Source organism: Crinia signifera, chromosome 6 (assembly GCF_055691185.1).
Source record: "Crinia signifera chromosome 6, ASM5569118v1, whole genome shotgun sequence".
In the NCBI taxonomy this organism is placed as follows: domain Eukaryota; kingdom Metazoa; phylum Chordata; class Amphibia; order Anura; family Myobatrachidae; genus Crinia; species Crinia signifera.
The window spans coordinates 217,023,629-217,044,210 of record NC_139222.1 but is presented as its reverse complement, the minus strand read 5'-3'; the positions used below and the strand labels follow the sequence as shown (position 1 = coordinate 217,044,210).

At 44.6% G+C, this 20,582-nt stretch overlaps 1 protein-coding gene across 2 annotated transcripts in view; it reads left to right on the top strand.

Annotated features, from left to right (window-relative positions):
- LOC146008963 (cytochrome P450 2C20-like) overlaps nt 1–20,582 on the top strand; it is a 111,162-nt gene that overhangs the window by 55,613 nt on the left and 34,967 nt on the right. Inside the window, exons 5-6 of one of the 2 annotated variants that reach the window (XM_083148842.1) lie at nt 2,809–2,969; nt 5,542–5,718. In XM_083148842.1, the coding sequence (XP_083004968.1) occupies nt 2,809–2,969; nt 5,542–5,718 (338 nt within the window). The remainder of the gene's footprint in view (nt 1–2,808; nt 2,970–5,541; nt 5,719–20,582) is intronic. The other variant, XM_083148843.1, reaches the window with a different exon arrangement.

Below are 20,582 nucleotides of genomic sequence, written 5' to 3'. Positions count from 1 at the left end.
GTCGAACTAATGACCTGTCGAACTAATGACCTTTCGCTCTAGAACCATGTCGACCTTTTCCCATGTTGACCTAATGGTGTCGACCTAATGACTGTCGACCATCATGCTGTAGACCAAATGATCCCAACCCGGGTGTAGATATATTTTGAGATAAGCAAAGAGATATGTCGGTGAGTGATGGCTTTTTATGTAAGTAGAAGTATTTATATTGCAGGAATTCCGCACAAGGTTAACCCACCACGCATGGGCCAAAACAAGAATGACTTCCCCAAGTGTGGCAGGTTGTGGCTTGATTAGCCTTGTACCAACTAATTACAAGTGTTATCCAAAATATGGAAAGGGAAGTTACAGTTGGTGGTGCTCCCCTGAGTCTGATATAATCAGGAAAAAAAAAAACAGGAGAAAAGAGGACTCTTTGTAGGGCACTCAGATGTATAGTAATTCAAGATAAATTAACTTTTATTCAGTAACCTAACGTAAAAATAATTGGTACTTGTGTATTATCACGGTGCCCGTTACGTAGTTAGCGTAGTGTCCCTGTCAGAATCAGCGTAGTGTTCCCGTGGCCAGCATAGTCAGCGTACCTGTCAGTATCAGCGTTGTGTTCCGGCAGCCAGCGTAGTCAGTGTAGTCAGCGTCCCTGTCAGTATCAGCGTCATGTTCCCGCAGCCAGCGTAGTCAGTACATTCGCGGCTAGCATGTATAAGGGGCTTGGAGACTAGGAACTCAAAAGTAATTATGCCACTGTACAAAGCATTGGTTAGACTGCATCTAGAATATGGAGAGCTATTCTGGGCCCTGCACTATAAAGAGAACATCATAGACCTGGAAAAAATCCAAAGAGCAACAAAGCTAATAAAGGGGATAGAGAATTTAAGCTATGAGGGTAGATTGAACAAATTGGGATTGTTTACGCTAGAGAGGATACTTTAAGGGGGGACATGCTTAACATGTACAAATATATCAGGGGCCAAGAAACTGTCAGGCGCCCTTTTTTCTGTAAGGAAGGACTCTAGGACATTTGGGCAGACACGTGGGCATGAGTTTAGATTAAAGAAGATTTCGTTCCCTTAGAACAGTGATTTCCAACCTTTTTACCTTGTGGCACACTAAATAAGATTTTAAAATTGCCAAGGCACACCATGAGATCCCCACAGGGCAAAACCATTGGCCCCCACAGGAAAAAAACAAACCTATTGCCCCCCATATAAAAAACAATCACACTGGTCCCCACAGGTTACACAAATAAAATACATTGGCCCTTTAAATGAAAAGAAGAGACTAGTAAATAACACTTGAACTGGTGGTGGCTGTAAACTAGTTTGGGCATCTCTAAATCTGGGGGCACACTTGAGAACAGCTCAAGGCACACTAGTGTGCCACGGCACAGTGGTTGGAAAACACTGCCTTAGAAGCAGCGGTGTAGCTAGGTGCCATGGCGCCCGGAGCAAGGACATATTTCGCACACACTGCGCTATATAAGTCGCTGTAACGGAATCTGCTGCGCTATATAAGACGCTGTAACGGAATCTGCTGCGCTATATAAGACGCTGTAACGGAATCTGCTGTGCTGTATAAGACACTAATGGAATCTGCTGCGCTGTATAAGACACTGTAACGGAATCTGCTGCGCTAAGACACTGTAAAGGAAGCTGCTGCGCTATATATAACATGCTGACAGCTGTAAATAAAGATAAATTAATAAAGATAGATAAATATATATACAGCAGAAATAAAGATATATACAGCACAGCAGGCCAGGGCAGCAGCAGAAGCCAGAGATTCACTAACCCACCCACCCCCCCCCCCCACCCCGGGCTCCACAAAACCAACAAAAAGACAAGCTTACTATGCTTATTTTAAGAACGTTTAGCTGTAAAAAAAAAAAATCTATCCACCTTGAATAACTGATTATCACACGGGCGGCAGCCAGCAACACACCTTCTCCAGGCTACAGCCAGCGCTTGGGAAGGCTGGTGATGACGCTGCTGTAGCCAGGGAGGAGGGAGGGGGTCAGAGTCGCTGGGAGGAGTGTGACATTGTTGTCACTCACACACACTAGTGCTGCTACGCTGGCTGCCTGCGCTGCCCGGAAGCCAGACCGAGCAGCAGCAGCAGCAGCAATTCACAGGCAGCCGTGGTGACTGTCAGCCCGCCGCCCGGCCTCACCGCCCGTGACGCTTGGCGGCGGGGACCGGGCGAGCAGCCTGGGCAGGAGGGGAGGCAGGCGCCGGGCAGGGCAGCCGCCGGCGCTGCCCGCCCCGGGCGTACCCGCCACACTAGTAGCAGGGACCATTTGCGGAGGGGGGGGGCGGGCCGGCGGCGCCAGCCAACCAATTGGCGCCCGGAGCAGGAGCTCCGGTGGCTCCGCCCTCCCTACGCCTCTGCTTAGAAGGAAACATTTTTTTACGGTCAGGGCAGCCAAACTATGTAACTCTCTTCCTGTCGGCAGACACAATAAATATGTTTAAAATAAGGTTGGACAAACATCTATTGGTTAAAAACATCCAGGGGTACAAACAGTAATCATAATCTGTCTTTAAAGATATCAGAATACACAGCGTATAACAAGGGATGAAGCTAATAGATCATACTCGCTAAACAAGGTTGAACTCGCTGGACACAAGTCTTTATTCAGCCTTAACTACTATGTAACCATGTAACAATATCCATGTGAATATAGATGGTATTTTCAATTATATATATATATATCTATATATATCTATATAGATATATATATAATTTTTAAAAAATTATTATAAATTAAAACTTGATTGTAATCACGGACTGTATTTTTTGTATCTACAGGTGAAGCATTCAACCCTAAACTGGTTCTTGCACGTGCTGTAAACAATGTTGTAAACTTGGTGGTGTTTGGTAGGCGCTGGGGCTATGAAGAAAATATATCATTGATGCTCCTGAACACTATAAATAATTTACTTAACTTTATACGAGGACCTCTAGGAATGGTCAGTTCCTTTATATTTTCAACATAAGTCACTGCAAAAGTAAAATAGACTGGTGGATGTGTCATTGGCTCCAAAGGCTGCTATGCAAATGTACTATTCTATTGTAACCTATCCTTACTCTATTCTAATGCTGCTGTGGTTGCTCCTGATCGGCTGCTGATCTGTGCACTGTGAATGGCCTGCAGCCAGTGCACAATTCAAAATGCCACCGGCTGCTGCCTTTCCATGACTGGTTGCGATCCACAGTCTGCAACCAGGCAGTTTAGTGTTGCAGGCAAAAGTAGCGCACACAGGGGGGGTTTCTGAATACCCAGAAGCCTCCCTAGGAATCTAAGGACCCTAGTCTGAAAGCTGAGGGTCCCCTCTTTCCATGGGTACAAGAATTTTAAAAATCGGCCCTGGGGAACCGGAGATATCTGACTTCAAAGTAGTGGTCCCCATCCAAGCCTGTTAATTGCTCTTCCCAGTCAGATATTTCAGTTTCTTTCTGACTTAGAGTTTTTCTGAGGGTATATTCCAAAAGCTGGGACTCTCCCCCTTTGATGGACACTAGCATCGTGTCCTACTATGCCCAGAACCAGAGATATCAGCCTTCCAGCAGCTGGTTACTGCTCCAGCTCCACACACCTGGTATGTAGTTTGATATACTCATTGGCAGATTGCTCTGCCTCCTGAACTCTGATCCCCTAGTACCATTTGGTAGGTGGGATTCTCTAGTTTTTAATTCCATTAAAATCTAAGAAATCTATTTCTGGGAACTGGAGATATCTTCAGTCAAGCAAGCTGTCCTCCCACCAGAAAATTATGAATAAAAATCCCATTCCACTATACACCCCGTCTCTGCATATTAAACATCCTCTACCACCCTGGAAGTTATGTATCAGGGCCCCTTCATTCAGCCCAATGCCCCCTTCTCCCACCTCATCTTCCACTATCTGTGCAGTAAAGGTGTAATTAGCGGAAATTACTGATCCAGGCCCTACATGCTGAGCGATTGATATAATACCCCCTACCACCCACGGGACATCAAAGCCACCCCCCACCCCTACCACTGGAGGATAGGTAGGGGCCCCAATACATTGCTATGCCCAGGGGTCTACACTGCTGTTATATATATATATATATATATATATATATATATATATATATATATATATATATTTATATATTATTATTATTTATATACATTTGGTTTATCTATAATACTTTAACTGACCCGGCATATACTGGGTCACCTAAATGTCCGTCTCCGTGCTTTGCTCCGCCCCTCTCTGGAAACCCCCTTCTGAAAATCCTGCGTTTGCCCCTGGGCAAGCAGGAGGAACTTGGAGGCAATAGATGCAGCAGCATAAAATGTATATGATGCTCTACTGTGGTGTAACATGTATAAACTGTTCTATTGGGGTGTACGTTTATAAGGAGCTCTACTGTGTGGCTAGATAAGTGCCAGATGGCCAGTCTGACTCTGCATGCAAACAACGTGTTACATCTACTTGTTCTTTATTAATCAAATATGATTGGTAACTATACCATGATACCTACTCATGGAAACTTTATAAATGGTGATATTCTACTGTTTCCACTTTGGGAGTAATTTTCTAGCTACCAGGGCTGGATCTACCATTAGCTCAGGGCACCAGGGTCAGGGAGGGCACCACTGAGTCACCCTATAACAAAATTAAGGATGTCTATGAGGAAGACATCCTTATTGTTGTCTAAGACGCCACCTCCGCTCTTTCATTTGAGAGTCTAGAAAATTGGTATTGGTGGCAGTGAGAGGTTTGGGGGCGATGGGTTGAAGTGTTGCCTAGAATGTAGAGTTGCTTTATGGCACGGGGCGATTCGATTGCATTTTCTAAGAGATCTAATTAGATCACTTAGAAAATGCCACTACATCGCTCCATGTCTAGGGACCATAGCAATAGCAATGTGCGGCCCGACGCGTCACTATCGCCCAGCGATTAATATCCAGCATGATGGATAAATATAGTAATATCGCTGGCCAGGGCCAGTTTTCTAGCCAAAGAACACTGACCCTGACAGATTGCTCAGCACATAGCATTGACACATCGCTGTGTGCTAAGCGATCTTGCTGAACATTCTGAGTGATCATTGGTGAGAGTGCTCAGCAAATCTCACCCATGTGTAGGCATTTTCACTGGTCCTACCTGCTACAAGGATTTTCTGAAATGCATCTAAAATCCCCAAACATGTGGGTCTCTTGTTGTTTTTTTATTTTGGGATATTATTATAAGCATTAGGGGCACACAAAACTATTCTATGCATTTACAATCCACAATGTAAAGTTCTATTAGCCTCTCTCATACAGTGGCGCCAAGAGGGGGTAAGCTGATACTAATTAACTGGGCCCGAGATTCTTGAAGGGGTCCAGCAAATGTGAATTACAATTTTTTTTTATTATGGCCTTTTTCATCATGATTTGTCCATTCAAGACATCTGGTACAGCAGTGAGAAAATAATATACATTATTAGTTGCACAACTAATTAAAGTTGTAAGTGTAACTAAAATCCTGGGGGACTGTTTCAATACTAACATATTTTACTTTCACAGACATACACTATATTTGAGAGTATAATGAACTATTTGCCTGGCCCTCATCAGAAGATCTTTGAAGATTGTGAACTTTTGAAATCTTTTGTCAAGGAGCAAATTAATTATCACAGAAACACACTGAATCCAGACTCCCCACGAGATTTTATAGACTGCTTCCTCATCCAAGCAAACAAGGTAACAGGACATATACATTCATGTTTTAAGGAAAAATGACTTCACAGAAAGGGTAGTGGATAAGTGGAATAGCCTCCCATCAGCGGTGGTAAAGGCTAATGCTGGCCATACACCAGAACAATATTGTTCTAACCAGTCAACTAGTTGGCTGGTTGGTAAAATAATCTGTCTAGTGTGTGGGAGACAATGATTATCAGCCGTTTGCTCCCTCATGCTGAAAAGCGGTGAAAAACATAAAAAAAAACCATTCATGCCAGCTAGTTAGGAAAGATCAAACCTGTTTGAATTTTCTAGACAGGTGTATAGGGACTTTTCCCCAACTGAATGATAAGTAGGCAGACACTGACACACTGAGTAGCAGTATCCGCCTACTACTTCCCCATCATTTGCCAGCTGGTCTGACCTGTCACTGTCAGCAGCTGAGCTGGCATCGATGGCAGTGGTGGAGTAAGGGGGGGGGGGGGGGGTTGATTCTTGGCTATGAATTGCAGGAGGTTCAAGAGTAGATGGTGGTCTGGTTTTCTGTATCGGATGATGTGGCAGTCTGCAGTCCTCCATCTGTGTCAGAGGTGGTCCGGTGTCCCACATTAGTGGCGGCAGTCCGATTATCTCTGTGTTAATTCCTGTTTATTGTTACACCTGTGCATACAGCAAAAGTATCTCTTTGTTATATCCTGTGTATTCTTTCACCTGTGCGGTGCAAGTAGAAAAAATGTCTAAGTGGTACTGTGCCAAGAGCAATGAAAAATGGGCGTGGTTAGGGGGCGTGGTCATATAACACTAGTGGGGTGGCTGCATGACAAAACATTTATGTTTGGGCTTGTGCCCCCACAGTGCCAGATATCATTTACCCCCACAGTGCCACACATATATGCCCCCACAGTGCCACACATATGCCCCCACAGTGCCACACATATGCCCCCACAGTGCCACACATATGCCCCCACAGTGCCAGATATGCCCCCACAGTGCCAGACATATGCCCCCCAGTGCCACACATGCCCACACAATGCCAGATATGCCCCCAGTGGCAGGTATGCTCCACAGTGCCAGATATGCCTACACAGTGCCAGATATGCCTACACAGTGCCAGCCATATGCCCCCACAGTGCCAGCCATATGCCCCCACAGTGCCAGACAGTACCAGATATGCCCACAGTGCCAGATAGGGACATAGAAGATAGAGACAGGAGAGAGGAATGGCAGCAACAGGAAAGAGGGGACAGGGACATGACAGTGAGGATAGGGCAGAGGTGCCCAACGAGGACAGAGACATGACAAGAAGGACAGCAGTGATATGACAAGACCAGGACGAGGGGACATCAGTGAGGTCAGGAAGGAGGTAAGAGTGCCGGTAAATAGGGGGCAGGGACAAGATAGTGGGGAGAGCAGTGGCTCACTTTCTAAAGCAGGGAATCATATATTTGTACTCACTGCCCGCTCCGCGCCCGATCTGTCCGCATTGTCAGTGCTGACAGGGATCAGCAGGTGCTGGATCCTAGTGTTACAGGGCAGTGCCAAGGGACACATGCACCTCCTCGATAGCAGCACTGGGAGATCTTGGCAGCCTGCAGGATGACCAGGGGAGGATTGGGATGAAAAACCAGCCCAGGAAATTTCTAAAAGCAGCCCTGCAAAAGCGGTGGAGTCAATGAAAGAGGTGGAATCGTTTAATGAGGAGAAGGCAGGGGAAGCCCTTATCAAAAGCAAGAGCCCCCTGCCACCTTGTACCACACACTCCAGGACTAAACTGGGGGAGAGGTGAAAGGTGAAGAAACAGGGAGAAATGTGAAAGTGAGAGGAAGAGCAGTGGGAGACGTGAGAGGACGAGAGGAACAGGGGGAGACATGTGAGGAGGAGAGATACAGGGGGAGACATGTGAGGAGGCGAGAAACAGGGGAAGACATGTGAGGAGGAGAGAAAAAGGGGGAGACGTGAGAGGAGGAGAGGAACGGGGAGAGGTGAGAGGAAGAGAGGAACAGGGGGAGACGTGAGAGGAGGAGAGGAACAGGGGAGACGTGAGAGGAGGAGCAGGGGGAGACATGAGAGGAGCTAAGGAATAGGGGGAGATGTGACAGGAGTAAAGGAATAGGGGGACACATGACAGGAGCCAAAATTCACATTATGCCACATAGAATAAGTAAAAAATCACACGGAATGAGTCAAAATTCACGTTATGGCATCCAGATTGAGCAAAAATTCACATTATGGCACACTGAATAATGCAAAATTTGGTTATATGGTGGGATAGATAGATAGAATTCCTTTATTCGTCTCACAATGGAGAAATTTACAATTGTTACAGCAAGGTTCAAGTACAGATAAGGGTGAAAATAGCAAATAAGATAAGAAGTCCAAACAATATAAATCTAGAATCTAAGAACATGTAGGTCTCTACAGACCATGACAGTTGTACATTCGGTACTCTTTACCTAGAAGGGCGCCCAAGATTTTGATCGTGGGCATCGTTAGGGAAAAAAAAATCACGTCGGTCGCATCGCATGCGACCAAAAAAAATCGCATGCGATGCGACCGTCGCGATGCCCGCGATTTCCCATAGGGAACAATGTTAAATGTCCCAATTGACCCGATTTTCCTGTTCAATGTCCCAATTGACCCGATTTTCCATAGGAAACAATGTTAAATGGCCCACAGAGCTCAAATAGGCACCCTGAAGTGTGAAATGGCCCCCACAATTGTTAACGCCACCCCACGATCAACGTCAATCCGAAGCGTGGCGAGCACAGCGAGCCCTCGAGGGGCGGCGGTACGCGTCCTACGACCTTTTCATACCCCCACTATCCACGTCGGCGTGGAGTTGAGAATAGAAAGTGTGGCGAGCGCAGCGAGCCACCGAGCCCGAAGCGTGGCGAGCGCAGCGGACACCTGTGAAGCCCGCGAGGGGACGCGTATACCTGTGAAGGTGTCCGCGTCCCCTCGCGGGGCTCGCCATGCTTCGGGCTCAGTGGCTCGCTGCGCTCGCCACACTTTCTATTCTCAACTCCACGCCGACGTGGATAGTGGGGGTATAAAAAGGTCGTAGGACGCGTACCACCGCCCCTCGCGGCCTCGCTGCGCTCGCCACGCTTCGGGTTAACTTTGATCGTGGGGTGGCGTTAACAATTGTGGGGGCCATTTCACACTTCAGGGTGCCTATTTGGCCTTTGTGGGCCATTTAACATTGTTTCCTATGGAAAATTGGGTCAATTGAGACATTGAACAGGAAAATCGGGTCAATTGAGACATTTAACATGAATCTACCTCCATTTTACATCCCCTTTCCCCCAGGATCCAGATAGCAGCATCTCCTACCATACATACTACACACACTGCCGCTGTCATACATACTACACACACTGCCGCTGTCATACATACATATATACATACTACACACACTACCGCTGTCATGCATACATACTATACAAAAAACCTTTTTCTCCACTGTAGCAACTGCGCCTAGAGCAGCAATGAAGATTACAAACCACAATGAGGGATAGTTCGGTCCCTCTACACAACTGATACAAAACACAAGATGCGGTGTGATCCTCGTAGCGCTCAAAGTTATAGATCCATAAAAAAGAAGCTAATAAAAAATAATAATAAACCAGTAGTTACGTGTTCATATGCCTCATATGTTCCAGGTATGGAATGTGTACCATCCGCAATTCAAGGATGATTCGTACATAAAAAAGAAAAAAAGCACATATAGCGTAATTTGCTTCTCAAAAGTTCATACTGGGTCTGTATTCCCCAAAAGGACACAAATGAGGTTCTCCTCTGTGTAGTGTTGTTATTCTTTATGGGTTCACCTCCTGTGTGCGTAGTAATGGATAGTGCTTACAATAAGCTTACATTCAAACGGGTGGTATAAAACACATCAAGGTATCTTTCAAACGCTCACTTGTATGCTTACATAATCCTCGTGGTGGATCCTCATATAACGGTTTCTTTTCCAATAAGATCACGTCCAGGCAGAAATGTTAAAAAGTTTGTAGAAATTTATTTGGAATAAAATAGTAAAAAGGAGGGACTTGTTTGATGACAAATACAATTCAAATAGTCTCCTCCAGCATCATAAAACACCAACGCGTTTCAACAGTATCTGTCTTATACTGTTGAAACGCGTTGATGTTTTATGATCCTGAAGGAGACTATTTGAATTGTATTTGTCATCAAACAAGTCCCTCCTTTTTACTATTTTATTCCAAATAAATTTCTACAAACTTTTTAACATTTCTGCCTGGACGTGATCTTATTGGAAAAGAAACCGTTATATGAGGATTATGTAAGCATACAAGTGAGCGTTTGAAAGATACCTTGATGTGTTTTATACCACCCGTTTGAATGTAAGCTTATTGTAAGCACTATCCATTACTACGCACACAGGAGGTGAACCCATAAAGAATAACAACACTACACAGAGGAGAACCTCATTTGTGTCCTTTTGGGGAATACAGACCCAGTATGAACTTTTGAGAAGCAAATTACGCTATATGTGCTTTTTTTCTTTTTTATGTACGAATCATCCTTGAATTGCGGATGGTACACATTCCATACCTGGAACATATGAGGCATATGAACACGTAACTACTGGTTTATTATTATTTTTCATTAGCTTCTTTTTTATGGATCTATAACTTTGAGCGCTACGAGGATCACACCGCATCTTATGCATACATACTACACACACTGCCGCTCTCATTCATACATACTACACACACTGCCGCTCTCATTCATACATACTACACACACTACCGCTCTCATTCATAAATACTACACACACTGCCGCTGTCATACATACTACACACTGCCGCTGTCATACATACTACGCACTGCCACTGTCCTAAATACTACACACTGCCACTTTCATACATACTAAACCCACACTGCCGCTGTCATACATACTACACACACTGCCGCTGTCATACATACATACATACATACATACATACTACACACACTGATACTCTCACTCAAACATAAATACATATACATATACACATCCCACCACATGTCAAGGCACATTGAGATCACTACCTGATATCCTCTGGCTCCTGGAGCTGCAGGCCGGGCTGCTGTCGTCTCCTGGCTCCTGCTTAGACAATTTGAGCAGTCTCCCGAGTCCCACTCCCAATGTCTGGCCAGTCGAATCCTGGTGGCCATGCTCTGGGGGCTGCTGATGGCTGGGGGGGCACTGGATGAGCAGGCAGCACCTCTTTGCCTCCCTCCAGACCCAGCAGCAGCGCAGTAATACGGCCCGCCCCCACTGTCACGCATCTGCCTATCATTGTTGTAGGCAGGCACCCGTCCCCTGCCTTGGATGTGAGGTCCGCAGCGGGGTCCCATCCGCCAAAGGCACACAGCACAGCAGCGATCTGGGGGGGGGGGGGGCGGCAGCGTAATCACAGCAGGGAGAGAGCATCTTCAGGTCTGCTCCTCCCTGCTTTGCAGAGGCCACTGGCTCCCCCCTAAGCTGCCAATAGTTCCTTCTGACGGCCAAAGCGCGCATAGTGTGCATTTGTAAGTGGCCACGCCCCCCACCACTTACATATGCGCAGTAAGCAATTTGGGGGGTTTGTTATAGCGGTACGGGGTACCGGCACAATAAGTTTTACTGGTACGCCGTACCGCCATACTTGCACCCCTGCCTGTGCATATTGCAAGAGTATTTCTGAGTTATATCCTGTATATTGTTATACCAGTGCATATTGCAAAAGTATCATTGCATTCAGTGCCTGATTCTGGTTGGCTCTCTAAGCAACGGTAGTTTGCTGCCTAGCAAGCATTCTGACACCCCCCCCGCCGGGCATGTGAATACCTGCCCCCCGCTGCCTAGCGAATATCCCAGCCGCCTAGCGAATATCCCCGCCACACTTCAAATGTTCGCAGGGTGGCGTGCGGGTCCTAAATCATTTGATGGTCATTGACTATCGAATGAGTTCTACAGTGCTCGCAAAGTTAATTCAGTTTTGCTGACTTAGACTTAGCGTCCTGTTCTGGGAACTGGCGGGCGGCTAACGTACCGTGACATCAGCTGCCCACCCCAGCCTGCATTCACATGGGGATGGCCAGCGTTTATATTGGCGCAATTTTTTTTGTCAAGTGAATACTATTATAAATAGAATAAGAAGAGGCATAAAAGTTTTCTACAGCCTAAGCTCTCACAGGAGGAGCATCAGCGACGTAGAACCTTAAACCTATGTCTATACTGTGGGGGTTCCGACCACTTCATCCAGGTTTGTGAATTGTGCAAGCCAAGTGGTGGTGACAAGTTTTTTCCTCAGGCCAAGTTGAGTCAGGTTTCTAGATCTATTCCTGTTTCCATTGTGGCAGAGGAACTTGTCATAGAACCGACCCAGTATAAAACTCTGTTTTGGAATTGGGGTCTAGACTAGAGGGTCATATAGTTTTGGGAATCGGAGGAAGATGTTTTTCTCTTTTAAAATAAATTCTGAAAAAACATCTGATGTTCTGACCCCAGATGGGGTAATTGATGTTTTGATCCCAAAAGTAAAGTTCCAGGTTTCAGTCTCTGAATAAAAAATTGAGGTTCTGACCCCAGGAGGGGCAATCGATGTTTCATTACCAAGAGCTGAAACCAATGTTGCAGCTCATAAAAAAACCCTCAATATATCAAACCCAAAACCATCAAGTGTTTTTGCTAGTAAAAACATCTGATGTTCTGATCCCAAAAGGGGTACCTAAGCTGTTAGGTTTAGGAGGGTTTCTAAAGCTGCAAACTCCAAAAGGGGAGTCTTAGATTTTAGTCCCAGATGGGGTCTCGAATGAGTTAGCCCCAGTAGAGGTCCTAAGAGCCATAGCCCCAGAATGAGACTCAAAAGGCACAACCCCAAAAATGGGGTATTAGAGGCCTTATCCCCAGAAGGGGTCTCAAGTGTCACTGCCCCAGGAGGGGTCTTGAAGGCCATAGCCCCAGGAGGGGTCTTGCAGGCCATAACTCCAGGAGCAGACTAGAAGCCCCAGGAGGGGTCTGGAAGTCAACAGCTCCAGCAGGGGTCTCAAAGGCCATAACCTCAGAAATGGTCATGAAGACCACTGCACCAGGAGGGGTTCTGAAGGTCAAAGCCCTAGAAGAGGTCTCAAAGGCCATAACTTCAAAAAGGGTCCCAAAGACCACAGCCCAAGGAGGGGTCCCTAGGGCCACAGCCTCAGCAGAGGTCCTGAGGGCCACAACCTTTGCAAAGGTTCCTGATGCAAGTTCTCAAGTATCATGGCTTCAGCCGTATACCCTAGTTATTCTGTCCCTGAGAATACTAGTTATGCTATCCAACAGGGGGACTCAAGCCCTACTTCTTGTGAAGATCCATTGTCCAATTCAGTTTCGGATTCCCTAGAGGATGTGTCCATATCAATAATTTTTGATGAGGACATAACTCAATTTGTGGTGCTGGTAAAACATTTTGTCACTATTAAGCAATCAAGATCTTCCATTGGGATTACTGCTAATATTGCATTGTATCTCCTCTAATCCTTCAGGGGAAAACCCTTGGAATGGATTTGTACCAATGGCGTGCGGTGGTCTGAGGCACAGCCTTTCCTGTCATACTAGCATATATGCCGGAGTTTTGATGAATTGATAAAGTATGTAAAAAATACAAAGAATATATAAAAATAAAATCTTATTTTTATTATTCTAATCATTTTTATAGTCAAAACTCTGGAGTAAAAAGTCTATGGCGCTACCTTTTCTGCACATCTCTTATCAAAATTCAGCAAATCTCATGTGTATAATGCCAGCATGTACCCCATGGCTCATATATTGTGTGCAAATCTGGCTCTGGTACTTGCCGGGGGCTCCTCAGCCATTTACCTCACCGAACGTCCCTGGTTTGTAGCCTCATTAAAGCTGACACCACCTCACCAGGAAGAGATTTAACTGCTCGGAGCGTAAACATTTTTTTCCTTCTAAGGGAACAAGATCATCTTTCCTCTAACCTAAACTCATGCCCATGTGTCCTAGAGTCCTTCCTTACAGAAAAATGGGCACCTCACAGTTCCTTATATTGGCCCCTGATATATTTATACGTGTTAAGCATCTCCCCCATTAAACATTTCTTCTCTAGTGTAAACAATCCCAATTTGTTCAATCTGTATTCATAGCTTAAATTCTCCATCCCCTTTATTATCTTTGTTGCTTTTCTTTGGACTTTTTCCAGTTCTACTACTGTATGTCCTTTTTATAGTGTGGGGCCCAGAATTGTACTCCGTATTCTAGTTGTGATCTAACCAATGCTTTGTACAGTGGTATAATTACTATTGAGTTCCTAGTCTCCATACCGCTTCTTATACATGTTAGTATCCTGTTGGCCTTATTTGTTTCTACATGACATTGAGCACTGCACCCAAGATTCCTTTTAAGTTCTGAATTACCCAGTGCCACCCTGCTTAGGTTATAACTAGCACATTGGTTCTGTCTCCCAATATGCATAACCTTGCATTTATCCACATTGAACCTCATTTTACACTTTTTGCCTACTCATCTACTCTATTGAATGATGATCGCTCTGAAGTGTGTATAAATCCTCGATTGTTCTAATTACTCTGCTCTGTTTTGTGTCATCAGCAAAGATGGAAACTTTGCTAAATATACCCACCTCAATATTGTTAATAAATAAAAGGGGCCCTAGCACCATCCCCTGTGGCACTCCTTAGTACTGGTACATACTTGATACTGCACTGTTTACAACCATACTCTGTTCTTTATTACGCAGCCCGTTCCCTACCCATCTACAAATTTTTACCCCTAGTCCCAAATCCTCCATTTTATTTATCAACCTCTTATGTGGCACCATATCATAACCCTTAGCAAAATCTAGGAAGACCATGTCTACAGCATTTCCATTATCTAGGTTACTGCAGACATCCTCATAGATGCCTAATAAATTAGTTTGGCAAGAGCGATTTTTCACATACCCATGTTGGTTAATACTGATTAAACTATGAAGCTCTAAATAGTTCTGGATATGATCCCTTAAAAATCTCCGGTACTTATGTATTATCTGGACTCCCATGTTAAATGCATCCCATTTTTTCATACCCCTACTATCCAAATACGCATGGAGTTGATTTTATATAGTGTGGCGAGCGCAGCGAGCCACCGTGCCCCGCGAGGGGACACGGTCTCATAAGAAAACCGGGAGCCCAGATATTACATAAGTACCAAATCTCCCAAATAATTTACCCACTATTGATGTTAAGCTCACAGGTATAATTAGCTGGATCGTCCCTTTTTCCTTTTTTGAATATTTGTACTACCTCTGCTATTCTCCAGTCTTTCGGTACCTTATCAGATGAAAATGAGTTCTCAAAAATCTAATACAGAGGGGTGGTTAATTCCTCCCTTAATTCCATTAGACCCTTAGAATGAATCCCATCCGAACCTGGGGATTTCTTTGTTTTGATTTTGCTGAGTCTCAATTTAATATCATTTGTCATGAAAACAATATTAAGATTTAGCTGGCTCGTCCCATTTGTGATACCCGTATGCTCTACTGTCTGCTCTTCCCTAGTAAACACTAATGAGAAAAACTAATTTAACAGTTTTGCTTTTCCCTTATGCTCTGTAATGCTATTACCATTGATATTGGTTAATGGGCTTATGTTCTCTTTTAGTATTCATTTGCTATTTATGTAGTTGAAAAACTTATTGGGATTGGTTTTGCTCTCAGTGGCTATGCGCTCTTCATTTTCACTTTTAACAACTTTAATTACCCCTTTACAAATTTGATTTAATTCTTTGTACTTATTTAATGCCTCCTCATTCATTATTTATTGCTGTCCTTACTTTTTAGTCCAACGTGGTTGTTTTTTCTTATTGATTTTACCCTTTATACCTTTATTTGGGATATATTTAATAGTTAATGATTCAAGCACATTTTTTAGGGTTTCCCACATTTCCTTTGTATTCTTCCCCTCAAATGACAATTCAAAGGTAGCTTTCCTCAAATGTAATATTTTAGCTGGTCATATATGTTGTTGTTTACAGAAGTTGATTTCCAGTGAGACCAGCGTTGTGGTCACTGTTTCCCAGATGTTCTATTACTTTGGTATTTGAAACTGAATCTATATTGTTTGTTAATACTAAATCCAATAATACCCCATTATGCGTTGGTGTTTCAACCAATTGTGTGGTAAACTGATCCTTGAGTAAATTTAGGAACCCACCGCTTTTTGCTGATTTACATGTCTCATTTGTCCATTGCCCATAATTAATACCTGCCCCATATCCGCCAGTTTTTTTTATTTGGTCTAAAAGTAGTGCCTCATTCCTTTCCTTAATGTTCAGTGGTCTTTTACATACCCCTATTAAGATATTATTAGATTTTTTGTTATTTTCAGGTATCACTGCCCACATGGCCTCAGTATTATCTTCAGCTATCCCCAAGCTCATTTTCTTCTCACATTTTTAAATTTGTTCTTACATAAAGGCACACACCCTTCTATTTTCCCTGTCTTTTCTGAAAAGGGTATATTCCTTCATGTTTAAATCCCAATCTTGTGACTTGTTGCACCATGTTTCTGTTACACCAATTATATCATAATCATTCCTTGTGGCCACGGTTTATAGTTCCCCAATTTTTTCCTGCCAAGCTGCTAGCCAGCAAGCATTTTTTTCGCCTTTAAGGTTTGATTGTGTTCTTGATGTGTTACTGATTTCTTACTAAATTTAGTTTTCCGACGTCGGAATCCCGACTGCTCCCTCGTGGGGGTCCACAACCCCCATAGAGGGAGAATAAAATAGGTGCCCGCAAGGGGCTTCATTGCGCTCCCCCCGCTGTGCAGTCGGGATTCCGACGTCGGAGAAATGACTGTCGGAATCCCGACTGTCGGTGTGTCATACCACACCCTTTTCTTCTGCCTGCAGTATATCTCCAAGAATTCAGCTCCCGAGAAAAGAGGATCTATTTTAGAATTGAACCCAGATTCTGATTCTGGTAAAGAAGTTAACAGGCCTGTTCCTCAAAGCCCAGTGTATGTCCAGCCAAGCTGTGCTTCTTATCTGATGCCAACCGTTTATCAAGAGAAAACTGCAATCCTGCCTTTAGATTCCAGCTCTGATTAAAGTCAATGAACTTTCTTAGCTTGAGGGTACCTTCAGTTCAAACAGGGGCAAACGCAGGATTTTCAGAAGGGGGTTTCCACAGGAGCGGAGCAAAGCATGGAGACGGACAATTAGGTGACCCAGTATATGCCGGGTCAGTTAAAGTATTATAGATAGACCAAATGTATATAAATAATAATTATATATATATATATATACATGTATATATACATACATACAGGGGCATCAACAGCAGTGTAGACCCCTGGGCATAGTAATGTATTGGGGCCCCTACCGATCCTCCAGCGGAAGGGGTGGGGGAAGCTTTGATGTCCCACGGGTGGTAGGGGGTATTATATCAACCGCTCAGCATGTAGGGCCTGGATCAGTAATTTTCACTAATTACCCCTTTGCTGTACAGATGGTGGGAGATGGGGTGGGAGAAGGGGGCATTGGGCTGAATGAAGTGGCCCTGATACCTACCTTCCACGGTGTTAGAGGATGTTTAATATGTAGAGGAGGTGTGTATAGTGGAGTGGGCTTATTATTCATAATTTTGTGGTGGGAGGACAGCTTGCTTGATTGCAGATATCTCCAGTTCCTGGAAATAGATTTCTTATAGAATCCCACCTACCAAATGGTAGGGACTAGGGGATCAGAGTTCAGGAGACAGAGCAATCTGCCAAATGAGAATATAAAACTACATACCAGGTGCGTGAAGGCTTATATCTCTGGTTCTGGGCAGAGTAGAGACAAGCTTCTGGTGTTCATCAAAGGGGAAGAGTCCCAGCTTTTGGAATATACCCTCAGAAAAACTCTAAGTCAGACAGAACCTAAAATATCTGACTGGGAAGAGCAATTAACAGGCTTGGAAGGGGACCACTGTTTTGAAGTCAGATATCTCCGGTTCCCATGGGCCGATTTTTAAAATTCTTGTAACCATGGAAAGAGGGGACCTTCAGCTTTCAGGATCCTGGGGGGTTTCTGGGTACTCAGAACCCCCCCTGCATGCGCTACTGCAAACAACATGTTTGGTATTATTTTATGTAAACCTAAACAATCTGAAAAAAAAAGAAGAAAAAGAAGTCTCAGCAGATACATTAAGTGTATCCTTGAGTTCCAACCAGCATCCAGAGTCCACCCTAAGGGAGGAGGTAATGTTACATCTCTTGTCAGGATTCTGTCCTGCCTGTTGATAGGCAAAAGTACAGCTGCAATCAGCCTTTGTATGCCAGTTCTGCTCTGCTGGAGTATTCTAGGCTGTGCTTGTGTGTGTGTGTGTGTGTGTGTGTGGGGGGGGGGGGGGGGGGGGGGGGGGGGAATATGGGCTCTAGTGCCTCAGCTGTAGTAGACTAGCTTGTTACCTGAGTTTAGGCTGCTCTCTGGTGATTGGCCTTGGCTGTATTCCTTTTCCTTTATATTGGAGTCAGCCCAGCCATGCCTGGCCAGTTATAGCCTCTGAGTGAGTTCTTCTTCCCAGAGTCTTGTTATCTGATTCTGGTCTGTGCTCTTGGTCTGGTATCCTGTGCTCCTGTGGGAGTTTGAGCCTTCCAGTCTTTGTCCCAGTCCTGTGTTCAGCAAAAGCTATGTTTCTGGAGTTTTCCATCCTATGTACATCCTGTGTCCTCTTGCCCTTGTGCATATTGCAAGAGTATATCTGTGTAATATCCTGTGTATTGTTACACCTATGCATACTGTAAGAGTTTCTTTGTGTTACATCCTGTACATTGTTACACTTGCATACTTGCACACTTGCATACCTCCCAACATGACCCATGACCCAGGAGGAACACAATGCTCTGTTTCTGTACTTCCCTCCGAATGTATCATTGCCATCACCTGTGTTAAAACACCTTTCTTCTCTAATCATACATTTGGATGGAAGTCCAGAAACCTAGCATTGTGTCCTTACTGGAGAGGGTCATGTTGGGAGCTATGCACAAGTGCATATTGCAAGAGTATCTTTGTGTTATATCCAGGATTGCCTACATGACCCTCTACTTCAGGGAGAAAATGCTCTGTTCCTGGACTTCCCTAAAGATTGTAAGCTTGCAGCAGGGCCCTCCTACCTCTAAGTCTGTCTGTTGTTACCCAGTTTGTTTTATCACTGTTTACTATTGTAAAGTGCAACGGAATCTGCTGCGCTATATAAGAAACTGTAAATAAATAAATAAATGTATGTATGTATGTAATGTATGATTACCATCACCCGTGTCCTCAGGCCACACCCCCATTTTTCACCCTTCTGCAGCACTGAATAGATGCTGTGCGCATGCACACAGCATCTATTCCCTCCAGGCTGTGGAAACGCCCATCTCCCCCCTTCCCCCCCCCCCTCTGCGGCACACTGGTGTCTGCAGGCAGTGGAGTTGCTAGGTGACATGTTTTGGCTCCCCCCAGTCATCGTTCCTTTTTATAGTAATGCTCCTTACACATTATGCCGCACAAACTGTAATGGCCATTATAGAACATTCCACACTATCTGTAATGCCCATTACACATTATGCCACACACATCATAATGCCCATTACACATTATGACCCACAAAGTAATGCCTAGTAGACATTGTGCCACAAACCATTATGCTTAAGTAACTTTATGCCACACACTGTAATGCCCATTGCACTTCCTGGAAGGCTCCTGACTGTTATTGTGCCCTTGCCGTCCCAGTCTGTCTGTCAGCTAGTATTGGCCGTGACCCCATCGCTTTGGTTCCACGCCTGCCAAGCGCCATCCGCTGCCGGAGCTCCTGGGCTCTTTCCTCCTGAAATCGCCATCCGCTATCCAGTTCCCACAATCTTTCAGTTATTGGATCCATTCCTGCTCGTCACCACTTCAAGTCTCTTTCCGGAATCATCAAACTTCCTTGCTACCCTTTATCAGACTCTACAATGTGACTTTATTTCTCCCACTTTGGCACTCCAAATTTCTTCCCAAGTGCCGAGCAAGTTGCTCTTTATTATTTGCCAGCCACCGTTTCTCAAAGAAGTATTTGAGTCTTTGCTGTATGAAATCTTTCATTAAACCAGCCCGATTCAACCCCTCATCTGCTGTCTTGCCTCCAGTCCCTGAACCACACACGACCAGGCTGTGGAAACGCCCAACTCCCCCCTCCCCCCCCCCCCTCTGCGGGACACTGGTGTCTGCGGGCAGTGGAGTTGCTAGGTGACATGTTTTGGCTCCCCCCAGTCATCGTTCCTTTTTATAGTAATGCTCCTTACACATTATGCCGCACAAACTGTAATGGCCATTATAGAACATTCCACACAATCTGTAATGCCCATTACACATTATGCCACACACATCATAATGCCCATTACACATTATGACCCACAAAGTAATGCCTAGTAGACATTGTGCCACAAACCATTATGCTTAAGTAACTTTATGCCACACACTGGGCCTTATTTTGGTTCATTCTTTCTGACAAAATCCTTCTTAGATGGACAAAACCATGTGCACTGCAGGGGGGGCAGATGTAACATGTGCAGAGAGAATTAGATTTGGGTGAGGAATTTTGTTTCTGTGCAGGGAAAATACTGACTGCTTTATTTTTACACTGCAATATAGATCTCACTTTGAAGTAAAACCCCACCCAAATCTAATTCTCTCTGCACATGTTACATCTGCCCCACCTGCAGTGCACATGGTTTTGCCCATCTAAGAAGGATTTTGTCAGAAAGAATGAACCAAAATAAGGCCCACTGTAATGCCCATTGCACATGCCACTCACCATAATCCTTAATTCACTTTTATGCCACACACCATAATGCTGCAGGTTAACGCTTTACACACAATAGCG